The 19,897-nt window shown below is 40.6% G+C and overlaps 1 protein-coding gene across 3 annotated transcripts; it reads right to left on the bottom strand.

Moving 5' to 3' along the window:
* Positions 1 to 179: 179 nt before the first annotated feature.
* usb1 (U6 snRNA biogenesis 1) lies at positions 180 to 19,775 on the bottom strand. Of its 3 annotated transcripts, none has more exons than XM_034084921.2 (8): positions 19,648 to 19,775; positions 19,401 to 19,565; positions 18,595 to 18,734; positions 18,319 to 18,502; positions 17,573 to 17,626; positions 16,389 to 16,494; positions 16,052 to 16,135; positions 180 to 699 (listed from the first exon to the last, which is right to left on the bottom strand). In XM_034084921.2, coding segments are annotated over exons 1-8 (843 nt in total). In that variant the 5' UTR covers positions 19,650 to 19,775; the 3' UTR covers positions 180 to 591. The 3 variants fall into 3 exon arrangements, with proteins under 3 accessions (XP_033940812.1, XP_033940814.1, XP_033940813.1); XM_034084923.2 differs by having other exon boundaries at positions 19,401 to 19,547; XM_034084922.2 differs by having other exon boundaries at positions 19,401 to 19,775.
* Between the last annotated feature and the right edge of the window lie 122 nt (positions 19,776 to 19,897).

Raw genomic sequence — 19,897 nt, 5'->3', positions numbered from 1 at the left:
TTTATATACATCTTTTTAAAACAATGTATATTCTTATGCCATAGAATGGTGCAGCGATGAGTCTCAAAACCCGTAAATCAGTACGCATTTTAGCACTTAAAGTTCCCTTGTCTCAAACGTAATGTTTCTTTGAACATGTTTTTGGTGAGATGCCTGAAAAAGGTCTGTGGTTATCAAGCTGAGATTGTCACATTTTAATAATAATAATTACACTATTCCTGAATATCCAAAACTTCATAAAAACAGCGGTTGCTAAAAAGAGACTAAAAAAAAAGACAACTGACTGTCATTATGCTGAACATAGGCCGCCTTGAGCTTAGCGGTGGCGACGGTGATGTAGCTCCTTTATAGCCTAACTACTGCTTTTTACTTCTGCAGATTTCATTTATGCTTGGAGTGGTGTCAATAAAGAGCCTACAAAAAAACATCACCACTGCACCACTCTAGGGAGCCTTGATTGTCGTTGTTTGGACCTGCCACATATCTGCCAGCAGTGTCAATACTAAGAGGGTTTAAGTGTTCCAGCTCTGTAGTGTGTCAGAAGAAAACCGCTGTCAATCTTAGGACTTCAAGGTTTTCATGTATCCGCTTTCAGGGCTTCAGAGGGATGCGGAAGGTTTTGTTTCCTGTTCTGAAGAGCAGCTCCTCGCAGTCCAACTGCAGCACGAAAGGTCCTTCTTCATGGTTATCAACCAGACTCTAACAGGAAGAAAGGCAGACATTGATTAGCATTGACATTTAGTTAAAATTCCTGTTAGTGAGTCAAAGTCAAGTACTCTTACTACCCAAAGTTAGTCAGTAGTGTTCAGCACAATTCACATGTAGACTATTGTATGATTTGTTGGTGTTATCTAAGGCTTACATTACACCTAGACTCTACCTAGACAAGAGGTCAACTGTTAGTAGTTCAGACCTTTTTTATATCGCTTAACAGAATATTGGCTGATATTGACCACACTGGTAGAACAAAATAAATCGGTAAATAATGCCTTTTGGCTCAGTCAGTTTGATTACCTGTGTTCAAGTTACTTTAGGCCTACATTTTTATTTTTTATTGTTTATTTGGCAGGGACAATGCACAGCAATGAACACTTAAAACATTCAAATGTGTCAAGCGTAACTACGGAAGAGGATTAGGGCCACATGAATATTTTTTCCAAAAAAAATATTCATGTGGCCCTAATCCTCTTCCGTAGTAACAGTGCCAGATTTAGCTTTGAGCTAATTTCCATCCGCAGTCCCTCACATAAAACATTTAAGAAAATTACATTTTACAAACATAGCAAAAACAAAATACATGATATAAAAAGTGCAAAAGAGCAAGAGCAGCATACACAAGTATTTATGACATGGTGATACAATGTAGCAGCAACGACATATAAAGTGCAAGAGAAGATACAAGAGATGCATAAAGTGCAAGAGGAGATACCCCTGTGTTAAAGTGCATTTAGCGGTGATTACACGTCTGTTTGTTTCTCAACCATTCTTTGAGTTGACCTTTGAAGCTATTGAGAGTGGGACAATCCGTATCTCAGTTGGGAGGCTATTTCACAATGAGCTGCCTTTAACGGAGAGGACATTTTGTCCAAAAGTGGTCCGTCTACGGTGGACTTCGCAGTCTCCTCTGATTTCTGTCCTAGTGCAGCGTCCAGTGTGTTTTCTGTGGATGAATTCCCCTAAGGGAGGGGGGGGCAGTCCATGTAAACATTTATTAAAAAAACACATACTTTTAAAAGACTTAAAATTGGCAAAACATAAGTTTACTATCATAAAATGTCAACCGCAAATGGAGTACTTCTTGTACAATTTAGAAGATTACTTCTTTAAAGGTGGGGTAGGTAAGTTTGAGAAACCAGCTCGAGATAGGCCCTGACACACCAAGCAGTCACCAGAGGACTAGCCGACGCTGAAGTCGGCTGTTGCCTGGCCGTGTTCTCCTGCGTTTTGGCCATGTGTCGCACGGGAACACACCGCACCGACTTCAGTGCATGAGTGGCAATAACTCTCCTTACCAGCAGGCGGCGGTAGTGTGTATTCGTCATTCTGCAGGTCTCCCTTGAAAAAGAGATCTATGATCTCAATGGGACCAATCTGAATAAATAAAGGTTTGAAATGAAATGAAATGAAATTCAAAAGAGGCAACAACCGGAAGACAGAGAAGAAGAAGAGTATCTTTTCTCCGTAATATCACACAGAGCTGGCCTCTCCTGGATCAAGGTGATGAGCAGGTCTTCGTTTGCATCATTCCAGATCGCCATGATGAGATGAAAATGAATAGCAGTCTGTGTGTGCCTTCTTAAATCGTTTGTTTACGTCCCTCACTTCCGCTTCGCTTCTCATGCACTGATTTGCTAGCTGAACAGCCAATCAGAGTGATTATTTGGTCCGACTGCCAGACCCGATGCATGGCCGATTCAACATGTTGAATCGGCCATGCATCGGGTCTGGCAGTCCAAATAAGGCGTGTCACGGTCGACGGTGCGGGACACACCAACCTGACTACGGCGCCGCGAATGCCCGACAGCCTCTGACGGCCTCTGACTCCCAAAATCGGGTTGGTGTGTCAGGGCACTTTTTGTTATATTCCATGGAATGCTCTTAAAGGAATGGTATGCTCATGACACTCATTTTTTAAAAATTATCATCCGATAAAACAGACCAGTCTCTGCCAGTCTCTCTTTTTTTTTTTTTTTAATCCGATGACATTATCAGTGATTTTAAACTGATTATATACCGAAATAACATCAACACTGTGGGCGCCGCCATTTTCCGGACGTGACGTAAACCATGCGTTTGGTTTTCGAAGACACGTTGATCTCCATGTTATTTACTGTAGTTTCTCTATTCAAATATGCCTCACTGTATTGCGAAATATTGCCATAATTCGGATAGGAACAATCCACGGAATGCTCGGTTCCATCTGTTGCCAAAAGGTAAGCATAAGAAGTACATTCAGAGGCAGTGGCTAGCGGAATGTGGCCGGCCCGAACCGAGAGATTCACAGGCTCATGTATGCAGCGAACATTTCACATTTCCGGACGACTACTCTGAGAGTATGATCAAACATAACATGGGATTTAAAGAACAACCATTACTCAATGGAGATGCAGTACCATCGGTCTTTCTGTTGTCATCACCGACCAGGACACCAGTTCGGCCAGTTGAGAAATCACCCTCTGCAAGTGTGAAGCGACGGAGGAGCAGAAGTAGTGCTCGGAGTAAGAATAAGGTATGTTATAGCGCATTTCCATTGCAGCAGCTAGTCCCGTTTTAACGTCCAGGCCAGGACAGTTTTTGGTGGCCTTTCCATATAGCGTAGTACCGGCTAGTGTGTATTTTACCCCAGTTTTTTCCGGCCCCATAAAATCGTGATTCTATGGCCAGGGACAACGAAGCTGAGTATGCTAAACTAGAGAGGGAATCGCTAGCAAGGGTGGTACTACATGCATACATATAGTATCTTATATCATCTTCCCATTATACACACATGCATTTCCAAACATTTGGACTACCTATGTTGCAGATGTATTATCTTTTCAATTTACACACGGCATCTATTGCACGTCTGTCCGTCCTGGGAGAGGGATCCCTCCTCTGTTGCTCTCCCTGAGGTTTCTCCCATGTTCCCTTTAAACTGTGGGTTTTCTTCGGAAGTTCTTCCTTGTACGATGTGAGGGTCTACGGACAGAGGGTGTCGTATTGTCATACTGATATGTATGGCTGAATTCCCCCATCCAATCTCTTCACATTGGTCAAAACTGGTTCCTCTGCTGACGAGTCCGAACTGAAATACTCCACCATGTTTCCGTGTGTTGACAAAGTGAACGCATGGATGACGTCACGACCATCACGTGACTACTGAAAATGGCAAACATGGCGGCGGCCAGACGGAATATACAGGTCTTGATAAAAAAGAGCTATAAAATCATTATTTACCGGGGAATATCGCTGATTTCTTCAGGGTATGGTTTAAACATAACGTTTCACTAAATACTGAAGTTTTGATTAATTATCTAATGAGTGGACCATTCCTTTAACATCCCGATAACAATGAATATCTTAAGTGCTTTGACAACAAATCCATAAAAACACGTCATCTGTGGAAGCCGTAGCGCTGTAAAAAGCACAACCAATCATCTGAGCCGGCCCGGCTAAAGTAACTGGATGTCTACCTGCCTGTCTCCAAAATTACCTACCCTACCTTTCAGGGAACATAAAAGGATCTGGGTTCTTCTTCCAACGTTTGAGAACTTTAAGTCCACATCAACCCTTATTATAAAACAAAACAATTAACATTTAGATAAATATGTACGTAAAATATTGTATAAAAGAGGATAGCATGGCTACTGAGTGCCAAAACTAAAGAGATGCCTCAATCAATATATACATAGTAGAAAAACCAAATCTACTTTAGTAGTACTACTACTATTGGAAATAACTCTGTAGGAATATAACATTACAGTACCACATTCAATTCATATCATAAAACTGCCCAAAGGTACAAAAGGTCACTGTAAATGTATTCTGTACTCGTAATAAGTTCCCATTAGAAATATTATAGTGATACAACAGCAGATTAAAGAGCTCCGTAGGGTCCTGTTGATCACGTTTCTTTCCATCGTGACCCAACCCAAGAGGGTCTCTACACAGGGTTCATACACTTTTTCACCAATGACTGTTCCATGACTTCTCCATGACCTTTACCTCATTTTCCATGACCAAAACAAAACGACCACTGAAAATGGTTTATTTGAACATGGAACAGGAAAATAAGGTCTGCATATGAAACATGTAGTGCCTATCTAAAACAAGTCAAATAGTAGGCTTACTAGCTTCTACACGCTGCAGCAACTGCAGTCAGGGAGGCAAAGTCATCAGGTATGAAAAAGGTGACAAGGATCCGAGCCCCCCGACCCCACGGAATATCGGCTTTAAAATGAGGAATAACAGAATGTTAGCAGTCAGAACAACTAAAGCAGCAGGTAATAACAGAAACGCCAAAGAGTCACATCTCATAGAAATATATAAAAGCATTTATTTTAATTGTGTAGCAGTCAGTTTAGAATTCTGGCAGCACTGTTGAGCATTTTGAAAATGTATTGTCATGCCTCTGTGCAAGGCTTAGTCTTTCTATCTGTATAGCCACTGGTGTAAAGTAACTATGTTCATAAACTCAACAAGTACTATACGGGGGTACAGTTTTGAGATACTTGTACTTTATTTAAGTATTTCAATGTTTTGATACTTTGTACTTCTACTCCTCTACAGTTCAGAGGTACATGGTGTACTTCAACTCCTCTATAGTTCAGAGGTACATGGTGTACTTCTACTCACTACAGTTCAGAGGTACATGGTGTACTTCTACTCCAATACAGCTCAGAGGTACATTGTGTACTTCTACTCCTCTACAGTTCAGAGGTGCATTGTCTACTTCTACTCCAATACAGTTCAGAGGTACATTGTGTACTTCTACTCCAATACAGTTCAGAGGTACATGGTGTACTTCTACTCCTCTACAGTTCAGAGGTGCATTGTGTACTTCTACTCCAATACAGTTCAGAGGTACATTGTGTACTTCTACTCCACTAAAGTTCAGAGGTACATGGTGTACTTCTACTCCACTACAGTTCAGAGGTACATGGTGTACTTCTACTCCTCTACAGTTCAGAGGTACATGGTGTACTTCTACTCCTCTACAGTTCAGAGGTGCATTGTGTACTTCTACTCCAATACAGTTCAGAGGTACATTGTGTACTTCTACTCCAATACAGTTCAGAGGTACATTGTGTACTTCTACTCACTACAGTTCAGAGGTACATGGTGTACTTCTACTCACTACAGTTCAGAGGTACATGGTGTACTTCTACTCCACCACAGTTCAGAGGTACATTGTGTACTTCTACTCACTACAGTTCAGAGGTACATGGTGTACTTCTACTCCACTACAGTTCAGAGGTACATGGTGTACTTCTACTCCACTACAGTTCAGAGGTACATGGTGTACTTCTACTCCACTACAGTTCAGAGGTACGTCAGAGGCTGTCGGGCATTCGCGGCGCCGTAGTCAGGTTGGTGTGTCCCGCACCGTCGACCGTGACACGCCTTATTTGGACTGCCAGACCCGATGCATGGCCGATTCAACATGTTGAATCGGCCATGCATCGGGTCTGGCAGTCGGACCAAATAATCACTCTGATTGGCTGTTCAGCTAGCAAATCAGTGCATGAGAAGCGAAGCGGAAGTGAGGGACGTAAACAAACGATTTAAGAAGGCACACACAGACTGCTATTCATTTTCATCTCATCATGGCGATCTGGAATGATGCAAACGAAGACCTGCTCATCACCTTGATCCAGGAGAGGCCAGCTCTGTGTGATATTACGGAGAAAAGATACTCTTCTTCTTCTCTGTCTTCCGGTTGTTGCCTCTTTTGAATTTCATTTCATTTCATTTCAAACCTTTATTTATTCAGATTGGTCCCATTGAGATCATAGATCTCTTTTTCAAGGGAGACCTGCAGAATGACGAATACACACTACCGCCGCCTGCTGGTAAGGAGAGTTATTGCCACTCATGCACTGAAGTCGGTGCGGTGTGTTCCCGTGCGACACATGGCCAAAACGCAGGAGAACACGGCCAGGCAACAGCCGACTTCAGCGTCGGCTAGTCCTCTGGTGACTGCTTGGTGTGTCAGGGCCTATCTCGAGCTGGTTTCTCAAACTTACCTACCCCACCTTTAAAGAAGTAATCTTCTAAATTGTACAAGAAGTACTCCATTTGCGGTTGACATTTTATGATAGTAAACTTATGTTTTGCCAATTTTAAGTCTTTTAAAAGTATGTGTTTTTTTAATAAATGTTTACATGGACTGCCCCCCCCTCCCTTAGGGGAATTCATCCACAGAAAACACACTGGACGCTGCACTAGGACAGAAATCAGAGGAGACTGCGAAGTCCACCGTAGACGGACCACTTTTGGACAAAATGTCCTCTCCGTTAAAGGCAGCTCATTGTGAAATAGCCTCCCAACTGAGATACGGATTGTCCCACTCTCAATAGCTTCAAAGGTCAACTCAAAGAATGGTTGAGAAACAAACAGACGTGTAATCACCGCTAAATGCACTTTAACACAGGGGTATCTCCTCTTGCACTTTATGCATCTCTTGTATCTTCTCTTGCACTTTATATGTCGTTGCTGCTACATTGTATCACCATGTCATAAATACTTGTGTATGCTGCTCTTGCTCTTTTGCACTTTTTATATCATGTATTTTGTTTTTGCTATGTTTGTAAAATGTAATTTTCTTAAATGTTTTATGTGAGGGACTGCGGATGGAAATTAGCTCAAAGCTAAATCTGGCACTGTTACTACGGAAGAGGATTAGGGCCACATGAATATTTTTTTTGGAAAAAATATTCATGTGGCCCTAATCCTCTTCCGTAGTTACGCTTGACACATTTGAATGTTTTAAGTGTTCATTGCTGTGCATTGTCCCTGCCAAATAAACAATAAAAAATAAAAATGTAGGCCTAAAGTAACTTGAACACAGGTAATCAAACTGACTGAGCCAAAAGGCATTATTTACCGATTTATTTTGTTCTACCAGTGTGGTCAATATCAGCCAATATTCTGTTAAGCGATATAAAAAAGGTCTGAACTACTAACAGTTGACCTCTTGTCTAGGTAGAGTCTAGGTGTAATGTAAGCCTTAGATAACACCAACAAATCATACAATAGTCTACATGTGAATTGTGCTGAACACTACTGACTAACTTTGGGTAGTAAGAGTACTTGACTTTGACTCACTAACAGGAATTTTAACTAAATGTCAATGCTAATCAATGTCTGCCTTTCTTCCTGTTAGAGTCTGGTTGATAACCATGAAGAAGGACCTTTCGTGCTGCAGTTGGACTGCGAGGAGCTGCTCTTCAGAACAGGAAACAAAACCAAATAACCAAATAATCACTCTGATTGGCTGTTCAGCTAGCAAATCAGTGCATGAGAAGCGAAGCGGAAGTGAGGGACGTAAACAAACGATTTAAGAAGGCACACACAGACTGCTATTCATTTTCATCTCATCATGGCGATCTGGAATGATGCAAACGAAGACCTGCTCATCACCTTGATCCAGGAGAGGCCAGCTCTGTATGATATTACGGAGAAAATATACTCTTCTTCTTCTCTGTCTTCCGGTTGTTGCCTCTTTTGAATGACGAATACACACTACCGCCGCCTGCTGGTAAGGAGAGTTATTGCCACTCACGCACTGAAGTCGGTGCGGTGTGTTCCCGTGCGACACATGGCCAAAACGCAGGAGAACACGGCCAGGCAACAGCCGACTTCAGCGTCGGCTAGTCCTCTGGTGACTGCTTGGTGTGTCAGGGCCTTAACAGCTGTTAACCAGCGGCTCAGTCTGTGCCACAGTGATCAGGCATCCTCAAAGTACGGACTCCGGTCCGGATCCGGAACAAACCACAACTGTCTCTGGACTCTGAGCAAATTATACTTTGCATATGTATTATCTGTGTTATCTGCGAGACATCGCCACAACGCAACAAGTCAAAATGATCTGCTATGTCCATAGACTGCAAACAGCGCTCATCAGACATTTATGAGAGAAAGTAGGCTTGTTTGAGACACATTGCGGCTCGCCTCGAAAGTAGACGAGTAGCCGATCGCAGCCGGGGGAGGTGTCAAAAAGCTCGCCTGAAGTCGGACAGCTCCGAGTCGGCTTCTTCTTCTTCATATTCTTCTTCTTCGCATTGTTCTTCTTCTTCTCTCGGTTTTTTGGCGGATTGCAAACAACTTTAAGGTGCATACCGCCACATCCGGAGTCGGCTTGACTCGGTTTGCATTTATAAAGAATGCACAAATGTGTTTAATCGTTAATATCAGATATGTACTAAGTAAATACATTTGTTCCTGCTCAAGATTAGATTAAACTTTATTGTTATTGCACATATTACAGGTACTGAGAGAACGAAATGCAGTTTAGCTTCTAACCAGGTGCAACAAGCAGTGAAGTGAAAAGTAATGTACACAATCTACAGAATAACATATAGCATGAATTGAATGATGAATAAACAGTGAGGGGTATGAATACACTAGATATCAGCCTGTGAGCAGTATGAACAGTGTGTATGAATATGCTAAGATATATAAAGTATGAAAACGGTAAGCAGTATAGTATAAAATATATAGATATTAATTTCATGATGATAAACATTGTGGAACAATGATGAAAAATGGGAATGGATGTGGCGACGTAAAACTGACACAAAACCACAACAAACTTTTGCCAGCCAATTGGAGAGTTTCATCAGCAGCACGTGGTAAAAACCACCAATGAGCGCTCAGCTCGAGATACCAGCGCGCCGTTTCCCATCAAGCATTTCGCTTCCGCAGCCCGTGGAGAGGAACTGCGCCAACTCGCCTCGCCTCGCTCTCAAGGCTGCGGGCGTCTTTGCCCCGCGAGATTTCAAAGTCTCATGTGGGCGAGCCTCCAGAGCAAGTCGGACAAAATGACTAACCATCATGCAACGCACTAGCAAGACGTTGATCGCAACTGCGCAGGTCTGCGCAGGTCTTGCTTGTCTCAAACAAGCCTAGTCTCTAATGTCCGAGTGCAAGTGAATGCAGCACAAGATGCACGTCATGTAACCCCTCCCCCGGTCCTGGCGCGAGCGTGGACATATGATTGGCGGCGATTTCATTTGAACGGGACGGCGCAAAACGAGAAGCATTCGGACCCAAGCACTGAAGGAATGAGGTATTTGCGGTCTACACTGACAAAGAAGAGACTGTCAGTGTGGCTGCACTCAGCATTGAATCAAAACGCACTAAAGCTGTTGATCTTAATACGTTTGTGAGGCGTTTTGCTGAACAAAATGGTAATCGCCGCATTCAGCTGTAATACACGTCAACTTGATGCTCTGCTCACGGATGAGCATACAACACTGTTAAGATGATGACCTTACGTGTGTAAATATATTTTTTTCTTTGAGGGGGTCTACCCCCAAAAAACAGTTTTAAGTCCTGAGAAAGTCAAATAAGACTGTGTGTAAAACTACACTGCCCAGCCAAAAAAAAGTAACCACTTTGATTTAACTAGGCCAGCAGGTAAGGACTTTCCACTGGATCATAACTGAAGTATAAAAGAATGCATGACTGAAGTGATGGAGACCATGTTGAAGGCAAACAAAAAGAGGAAATAACAGGTCAAATCAAGCAAATCCCCCTCTCAGATTCCACAGCAACCAGAAGAACATAAATACTGGCTGGTGTTTTGATTAATCAGCTTTGTGATGGAATACAAAATGCACAGTGCATTTCCTTAGCTGTGGGTGAGTCCACTGACACCACTGACAATGCTCAGTTGCTGGTGTTTGTGAGTTTTTATGATGAGGCAAAGGGGGAGTTTGTTGAAGATGTGTTGGGCCTGACGAACCTCAGTGGACACACAAGGGGGCAAGACATTTATAAAGCAATAATGGGAATGCTGAATGAAAAAGAGTGCAGCTGCCTTTATTCATAACTGTGCAGCTCAATCAGAATGCACCAAACTTAATGTGGAGTCGGTGTGTAGTTATGCTAAAACAATGTCGGACACCGTAATCTTCTCTGGTCCCCTCCCCAATCTGATCAATGATGACATGTATAGCCGCATGTCATCATTTCAGCGCTGGTTGTCTTGGTGGTGCCCAGCAAACAATGTGGGCTTCGTAAATAATTGGACAGCCTTCTGGGGAAAACCTGGTCTGATTAAGAGAGACGGCATTCATCCTACTTTGGAAGGTGCAGATCTCATTTCGGCAAACATTTCAGGGCTTTGTGGACTTAATCCATGACAAACTGGAGTTGAGACCAGGAGGCGGAGTCGCAGTCTTACACGCTTCTCTGCGCTCTCTCCTAGGCAGTCATCCATAGGAATCCCGAACCCAATAATATACCCAATATTAGCGGTGTGTGTGTCTGCCCAAGGACAATTTAAGGTAAAACCTAATAGAGGTGTCATACATAATAACCTAATAAAAGTAAATGTAACAACTACTACAGTGCAACAAAACAGGAAGATTAAATGTGGTCTCTTAAACATAAGATCTCTAGAATCTAAAGCAATATTGGTAAATGATTTAATATCAGATTATAATATTGATATATGCTGTCTCACTGAAACTTGGTTGAGACATGAAGAATATGTCAGCATAAATGAGGCCACTCCACCCAGCCATATCAACACTCATATTGCTCGAGGCACGGGCCGAGGAGGTGGAGTTGCAGCAATCTTTGACTCAAGTTTACTTATCAATACTAAACCAAAATTAAATTATACCTCCTTTGAAAGCCTCGTTTTTAGTCTTACGCATCCGACCTGGAAGACTTTGCAGCCAATCTTACTTGTTACAGTGTATCGTGCACCAGGTCCTTATTCAGAATTCTTATCAGAATTCTCTGAGTTTTTATCAACTTTGGTTCTTAAAACAGACAAAGTAATTATCGTAGGTGACTTTAATATTCATGTTGACGATGATAAAAATAGCCTTACTGTTGCATTTAACTCTATATTAGATTCTGTTGGTTTCTGTCAGAGTGTAAATAAACCAACCCACTGCTATAATCACACTCTCGACCTTGTTCTGACTTATGGTATTGAAATTGAGCAACTATTAGTCGAACCGCATAATCCTGCTTTATCCGACCATTTCTTAGTAACTTTTTTAGTACTATTACGAGACTACAAAGCATTAGTCAAAAGCTCTTGCAGCAGAAACCTATCTGTTAGTGCTATAGCCACATTTAAGGAAGAGATTCCACCAATACTTAACTCGATAGCATGTCTGCATGTAGGGGAGGAAACTTATACAAAATGTACACCACCCCAAATTGATCATGTTGTTGATAGTGCTACAGATGCGCTGCGAATACAATTAGACTCTGTTGCTCCTTTGAAAAAGAAGAAAATAAAACATAGATTAGCTCCATGGCATAATGCAGAAACCCGCAAAATAAAGCAAAAGTCTAGACAACTTGAAAGGATATGGCGTTCCACTAAACTTGAAGAATCTCGTTTAATTTGGCATATTACTCTCAATGAATATAAGAAAGCACTGCGCAAAGCGAGAGCAGCCTACTACTCTTCATTAATAGATGAGAATAAGAATAATGCAAGATTTCTTTTCAGCACTGTAGCCAGGCTGACAGAGAGCCACAGCTCCACTGAGCCTTCTATTCCCATAGCACTCAGTAGTAATGATTTTATGTGCTTTTTTAACGATAAAATTGTTACTCTTAGAAACAAAATTAATGACCTCTTGCCTTTGACCAGTATAGTGTTATCAACAGCTCCCGGAAACGTAAGTTCTAATATTACACTAGAGAGTAAACTAGAATGCTTTTCAGCCATTAACCTTGAACAATTACATTCAATGATTCTCTCTTCTAAACCATCAACGTGCATGTTAGACCCAATTCCAACTAAGCTGTTGAAGGAAGTTTTTCCATTAATTAGCACTTCTTTATTAAATATTATGAATATGTCTTTATTATCAGGCTATGTTCCACAATCATTCAAAGTAGCAGTGATAAAACCGCTTCTTAAAAAGCACAACCTCGATCCAGAGGTTTTAGCCAACTATAGACCTATTTCTAATCTTCTGTTCCTCTCAAAAATTCTTGAGAAAGCAGTCGCAAAACAGTTGTGTGATTACTTAAAAAACAATGATTTATTTGAAGATTTTCAGTCTGGCTTTAGAACACATCATAGCACAGAGACAGCTCTGGTTAAAGTCACAAATGATATTCTAATAGCCTCAGACAAGGGACTTGTCTCTATTCTTGTTTTGCTCGATCTCAGTGCTGCATTTGATACTATCGACCATGATATCCTATTGCAAAGACTAGAGCACTTAGTTGGCATACAGGGAACTGCTTTAGGCTGGTTTAGGTCCTATCTATCTGAACGCTCTCAGTTTGTACGTGTTAACGATGAATCTTCCACGCAAACCAAAGTTAGCCATGGAGTGCCACAGGGCTCAGTGCTCGGACCTATTTTGTTCACATTATATATGCTTCCGTTAGGCAATATTATAAGGAATTATTTTGTAAACTTTCATTGTTATGCGGATGATACTCAACTATATTTATCAATCAAGCCTGATGAAATTAATCATCTAAATAAAATTCAAGACTGCCTTAAGGACTTAAAAACGTGGATGACCTTAAACTTTTTGATGTTAAACACGACCAAAACTGAAGTTATTGTACTTGGCCCGAAGAATCTACGAAACAAATTATCTAAAGATATACTAACTATGGATGGCATTAATTTGGCCTCCAGTGAGACTATAAGGAATCTTGGTGTTATATTTGATCAGGATTTATCCTTTAACGCCCACATAAAATCAATTTCAAGGACCGCCTACTTCCATCTACGTAACATTGCAAAAATCAGGCATATCTTGCCTCAAAACGATGCAGAGAAACTAGTCCATGCATTTGTTACTTCTAGGCTGGATTATTGTAACTCTTTATTATCAGGGAGTACCAAGAAGTCAGTCAAGTCGCTTCAGCTGATTCAAAATGCTGCGGCTCGTGTACTAACCAGAGTTAGGAAAAGGGACCAAATTACTCCTGTTCTGGCTGCCTTACACTGGCTCCCTATAGGAGGAGGAATTTAAAATTCTTCTTCTCGCCTACAAAGCCCTTAATGGGCAGGCACCATCTTACCTTAAAGAACTCATTATACCCTACTGTCCTACTAGGGCATTGCGTTCCAAGAATGCAGGGTTGTTGGTTGTTCCTAGAATCTCTAAAAGTACAATGGGAGCCAGAGCCTTTTCTTATCAAGCTCCACATTTGTGGAATCAGCTTCCAGTTTGTGTTCGGGCGGCAGACACCCTATCCGTTTTTAAGAGTGCGCTTAAGACCTTCCTTTTTGATAAAGCTTATAGTTCGGGCTGATTAGATTCAGCCCCTAGTTTTGCTGATATAGGCTTAGTTTGTCGGGGGACATCTTACTTCTTCCTTCTCTCTGTCTATACCTGTGTACTCTCATGTTCCGATTAACCCAGCTTCCCCAAATGTCTTTCTTTTTGGTGTCTATATTAGGGATCGACCGATATGGCTTTTTCAAGGCCGATACCGATACGGATTATTAGTAATCAAGGAGACCGATAACCGATATTTGGAACCGATATACATTTGCAGTAAAATCAGAAAATCTTGGTGTCAAAATGTAGAATAACACAAACTCCAACACAACTTCTTTGAAATGCATTTAAGCATAGCCTATATTATGTTTAATGAACTTTTAAAACATCTTACAACTGGTTTCCTCTCTGTGCCCTTTTCTTTAGTGCAGCCATCTGCAATGAGTTAGAGAGACAAGAAGTGGGGCAGCAGGCTGACATGCTTAACTAACAATAATGCTTAATTTATTATATCAAACCAATGCCTGTCTGTCTAGCATAAAATCCCAATAAACTGCTAGCAACTGCAAAACACTATGCTAGCTAATGTTTTGCAAACTATTAAAAGTGAGGCTATTGCAGTAGACCTAACGTTAGACTAGTAGCCTCACTTCTAATATTTTGCTAAACATTTGCTAAATACATGTTGGCTAGCTAATGAGCTTCACATATCAACCTGAAAAACTGCGAGGCTTCACTCGCAGCCCCCCCTCCGCACCACAGTTCCGCTGCAAGACGCTGCACGCTGACTGACTTCCCCCGTCCCTGTGTAACTGGGAAGCTGATAGAATTAGATCAATAGATCGTGCTGTTTTTGCAACTTCAGCATAGGGGATTGGGATGTTTATTGAACTTCGGCTTTCAACTGATTTACCTTCGAAACACATGTATGGCTCTGCCGCTCAGCGCTGCTGCTTGCCTCTGTCTGTGTCTGCGTTCTTCGCACCTGCCTGTAATCTGAGAAGGTCCCGCCTCTATGGCTGGCTCCCGCCCGGAAAATCTTCAGTGTTGATTGACACTTCAATAATAGCCTATCAGATAGCGCTGTGGGCGGGACATTGCTCGTGTACAGAGAGTGGTGACTGCAGACAGAGAAACGGCCGCATCAGAGCCAAAGTGTTATCGGTTAACATTTGTGATATTGGGCTATATAAATAAACATTGATTGATTGATTGATTGAGCTCTTACACTGCGACTCTGAGGGATCAAGCACAGACACAATAACAATGAAAACTGCTGCATACAGATTATTTTTGTTTTTGCAACCTCGTGTTAAGAATCTTGTTGCAATTGTTTAAATGTTTGAATGAACGTAATAAACGGACCTTTGTCTTTTTGAAATGTTTATTTTGGACCTTTAAGATTTGTATTTGAGTACCCCTGCCTTAAATGATATTGCGACAGAAAAACGTTTCAGTTCACATCACGCTCTGCCGCTCTGCTCTGAACACCTGAACGGCCCGTTCTAACAGCTGTTCGCCAGCGGTGCAGTCTGTGCCACAGTGACTCCGCACAGTTAACGAACACACCGTAGATAATGTAGCTGACCCTCATCCCGGAGCAGCAGAGTTCAGCCGACAGGCAGGAAGACTCGAGCACACAGCTCGCGCTTCATATATTAAAAAATAACACCATGCGCGTCATGATGGCACATAACAGCTCGCGACTGCAGATTATTTCGACGATTAGATAACATGTAAATTATATTTGACGCAACTTTAGTTACATTTCCATGACTTTTCCAAAACTTTGGGAAAAATATTGTTTTCCATAACTTTTCCAGGGCCTGGAATTTGCATTTTGAATTTCCATGACTTTTCCAGGTTTTCAATGACCGTACGAACCCTGTCTTTAGATTTGAAATCTTTTGCATGAACACACGTTTTTGAAATGGATGCATTACTCAAGAATGATGCTTTTTAACAGCTTTATAATTATAACACATATACTTATTAGTGCTTTCTTTGTGAAAATCTATGTAATAGAGACACCTGTTAAATGACCCCCTTATATGTTGGCATTTATATATTGGCGGAACATTGGAATGATTTAAGATGTAAGAAACAGAGTGGGGTCAGTGTACCTGCATCCCCTGAATGCACCCCTCCTGCATCTGTCCCGTCAGGTCTCCAGCACACCAGGCCAGACTCACATGGAAAGAAGGATCCTTCAAAACAGACCAGGGTGGATGTTAGGTTTACAATCATTTATTGAATAGTAATTATTTTTTACAATAAGTCATATGGGACAAACTGGGTGTTTTAATGCAAAAAATACACCTGTCCTATTAGCTCAATATCTAAATGTAATTATTTAATAGTACCCTAAACGAAAAAATACTAATTCAAACTTAAAGAGTGACACACAAACTGGTCTTGCTATATATTTCAAAGGATAAAATGTGTCTCTCAGACAGTGACCTTATAGAAGGTGTCCAGGTGAAACTCCGTCATGGTTTTGTCCACTTCATGGACCAGGTCCATTATCTGAACATGCCCAGCGCACACCTCCATCCCTAGAAACGTCCTGCGGGGGACAACACACAGAGTGATAAGATATTTTTCAAAGACACATTAAGAATTCAAATGTATACTTGACAGATAAGTCAATAACTTTTTTGCAACAGTTAAAACTGAATGTGTAATGTAAAATGTTGATATATTATCGAAACTGAGATCTGAGACTAAGTATTCTTGGAGATTTTTATTATTTTGTTGGTTTTGATATGTTTTATTTGTTTGGTTTTCCATTTTTTATTTGCATTATCATCAATTTTCAGTTAATGCTTTCATACAATTGTGATATTTTATTATAATTATCGTAATATGGCTTAATTGTTGTATTTTCATGGTTTTAAGGGCTGCATTACAGTAAAGTCATAAGAATTTCTAAATGTACCAGACTGTCTATTATCTGCCTTCACCACTTGTTCCTTATATCCTAATAAGTGATGAATATTTATCAAAATACCATTGTGTTAAAAATATGTGAAAATACCAATGATCAACTCTGCCATAATGTTGCTGAACCCATATGGAAGCATTTGGTCAAAACAAATTGTGATATTTGATTGTCTGCATATCAGCTAGCCCTAAGACTATAGTATATACCTAAAGACCTATGACTGAATAATACCCACACACGCATATATTTTTGTTTATAGCTCATTTTCTCATTTGCCAGTGACTTACAGTAGTTATACGTGTATACAGTATATGTTATTAGTGAGAAAGGGAGATAATTCAAAGCAGTGCCTGTACCTGGTAGGGCTGCTCGATTATGGCAAAAATCACAATCTCGATTATTTGGGTCAATAATTGATAACACGATTATTAAAAACGATTATCCATTTACTTTGAAAACATCAATATATTGGAGATTTTTTTTTTGAACAGTATGTTTTTAACAGTTGATTACCCTGAACTTCAAGTATAACTCAACTGAAAAACCAATACAATTTTTTTTTAATTTAATTAAAAAAAAAAAAAGGTAACAATATTAATAAAAAAATAATCGTTTTATTTCGATTACGTTGTTTTCATAATCGTTGCAAGCCATAATCATAATTGCGATTAAAATACGATTAATTTAGCAGCCCTAGTACCTGGTCCTCTCAGCGTTACAGTAGACCCTCAGTCTCCCTGCTGTGCACAGAAACCTGGAAACAAGAAACACAGCATGGACACATTTCCACCAGAGTCAGATTCTGATGCAACTTGACTATCTTTTATCAACGATGTTCTCTATTCCACTTACTCCAGTGCAAGTTATACTGCTGCTGCATACTGTATACCGTTTTCCTCACCTTACCTGCAGAGATCCAATATGTATAGTGTTTCATTGATTACCTATGCCTGCACTCTCTTCATTATTCTTGTCGTACTGTATGCTAAGTACTTCTCTCACACATGCATTTTCACAAAAAAAAGTTGTATTCAACTTCAGACTGGTAGTGCAACTGTGAAAGCGTAACAATTTAAAACAAGGTTTTAGTACAAATGCATGTGTTTTGGGAAGTAGCGAGCATAGAACTGAGTAAATGAGACTTGAATTATACCCAAATGGATAGATTGATATATATTTCTGCTTTTGTTAAATGCGGCCAACATTTTCTTGATTTCATCGAGAATTTTCTCAATTTTTATATTCTACGTTAACAGTGGAGGCTTTATGGGTAATATTACTGAAAATGTATGGATTTTTTGTCACAATTGAAATACTTGTCCTACAAATGGCTTCCTGTACATAGTGTTCCTGTACATATGTTCTGCAAACACACTGGTGTTATGCAGAAAATAAATGAACAAATCAAATAGGAGTTTCTTTCGTTGTATGGGTATTTGAGCTTACCTCTTGCAGTGCATCAGACCTGCCTTCAGGCTCTGGGTGAAGGGTTGGATCCAGTGGTGTCTGAGCACTACCGTCTGAGACAGGCTGAGGTGGAACTCCTCCTGCAGGGTCCAAACCGCTCCATGGGCACTGGCAAACGAGAGCAGAGCCTCCAACAACTCCATGAACTCCTCCTCAGGATGGTCTGATGTGCAGAGGAGAGAGAGAGAGAAGGTGGGTTAAATCAATTAGAATGAAGTAATTATTACCAGCAGCAGTATGGTGTGTTGGTCTTACATGGTAAATAAACGTAACTGGCCCAGTTGCCTCTCTCATGTTTGAAGGAGCGGATGCGTCCACCATGAAGAGAGCTGTCTTCAGTCTCTGCGTCCTCTTCATCTGGAAACATGGCCAACAGGCAGCCAGGGAGCGGAAGCCTAATGAAACACACACCGGTGAGACCATAGGTTCATTCTCAAGGGGTTGGCCAGGAGAAGAAGTTGAATACATATTTTATTTTTAAATAAATTACCTACTTTTGATCATATGTTACAAAATGTGTTTGCTGCCTCATCCTGTATATGTGGTGTATGTTTCTCTGTCTTGTGGTGTTGGAATGTAACTAGGTAAAATGTCTCAATATTTGTAAATTATGCCACTTTCAAATTGAATTATACATTTTGTAGGCACATTTTTTTATTTACTACTTTTATATTACAGCTGTTACTTTCCAGAGTAGGATGAGTAATACAAAATATAAATCAATTTATAAACTATGTTATATTGTTGAGCTACCTAGAACTATATACATGTAAATATACTCAATTAAACCCTTCCTTAAATAACTGCATCAATATTTATAATACAATTTATATAAAATAGCTATGGTTCTGAAATGGGCGACACACTACATAATGAGTGCTATAACTGTTGCTACGTTAAGCATATGCTAATACTTTTGTGCTTTTACCCGAGTAGCATTTTGAATGCAAGACTTCCATTTGTACTAACTTTTTTACACTATAGCACTGCTAGTTTTACTCAAGTAAAATATCTGATAACTTATTTCAGTTCTGCAGACCGACACATTGACAAACACACACCTTGATTTAGGAGCCTGTTGCTCAATTTTGTGTTTCTTCCTCGCTGGGCCACCGTTGTTACCATCCTCTTCCTCTTGACACTTTCGAGAACAACTGTTGTTTTCATCAGTCGGTACTGCGTCCTCACTTTCCTCCTCCGAGCTGCTGCTGTAGCAAACCAACATCCTGTCATGTGTAATGTGTCAGTGCATAGCGAAACTTAAATACACATGTACATTTGCTAAGAGACAGATATTAATTCACATACATATTTAAAGTTAAAATGTAGGCCAGATAAGCACGTTGACTGGGCTACAAAACGTATTTTTAGCGGCAAATGACAACCAGTCGGCGAGTTGTCAACGCAGTCCTGCGCTTCCGGTGTAAATAACCTTTTGTAACACAAATGTTGTTCCCAGTGAAACGCAGCTCTGGCTCAAAGTAGTTCCCCTTTCAAAGGTGTGAAACGATATGCATAATGAAATTGAGAAATATGTCAAAATGCATGTTAGCCCTCA

This window comes from Pseudochaenichthys georgianus, chromosome 6, assembly GCF_902827115.2.
Source record: "Pseudochaenichthys georgianus chromosome 6, fPseGeo1.2, whole genome shotgun sequence".
NCBI classification, from domain to species: domain Eukaryota; kingdom Metazoa; phylum Chordata; class Actinopteri; order Perciformes; family Channichthyidae; genus Pseudochaenichthys; species Pseudochaenichthys georgianus.
This window is presented reverse-complemented; position numbering and strand designations above follow the sequence as displayed.

Excerpts from the sequence above, each read along its gene's own strand:
- usb1 (XM_034084921.2), bottom strand. Across the intron at positions 16,495-17,572 it reads TGTAACGCTGAGAGGACCAG|GACGTTTCTAGGGATGGAGG; the intron begins GTACTAGGGCTG and ends TGTCCCCCGCAG. Across the intron at positions 16,136-16,388 it reads ACCTGGACACCTTCTATAAG|GATCCTTCTTTCCATGTGAG; the intron begins GTCACTGTCTGA and ends TCTGTTTTGAAG.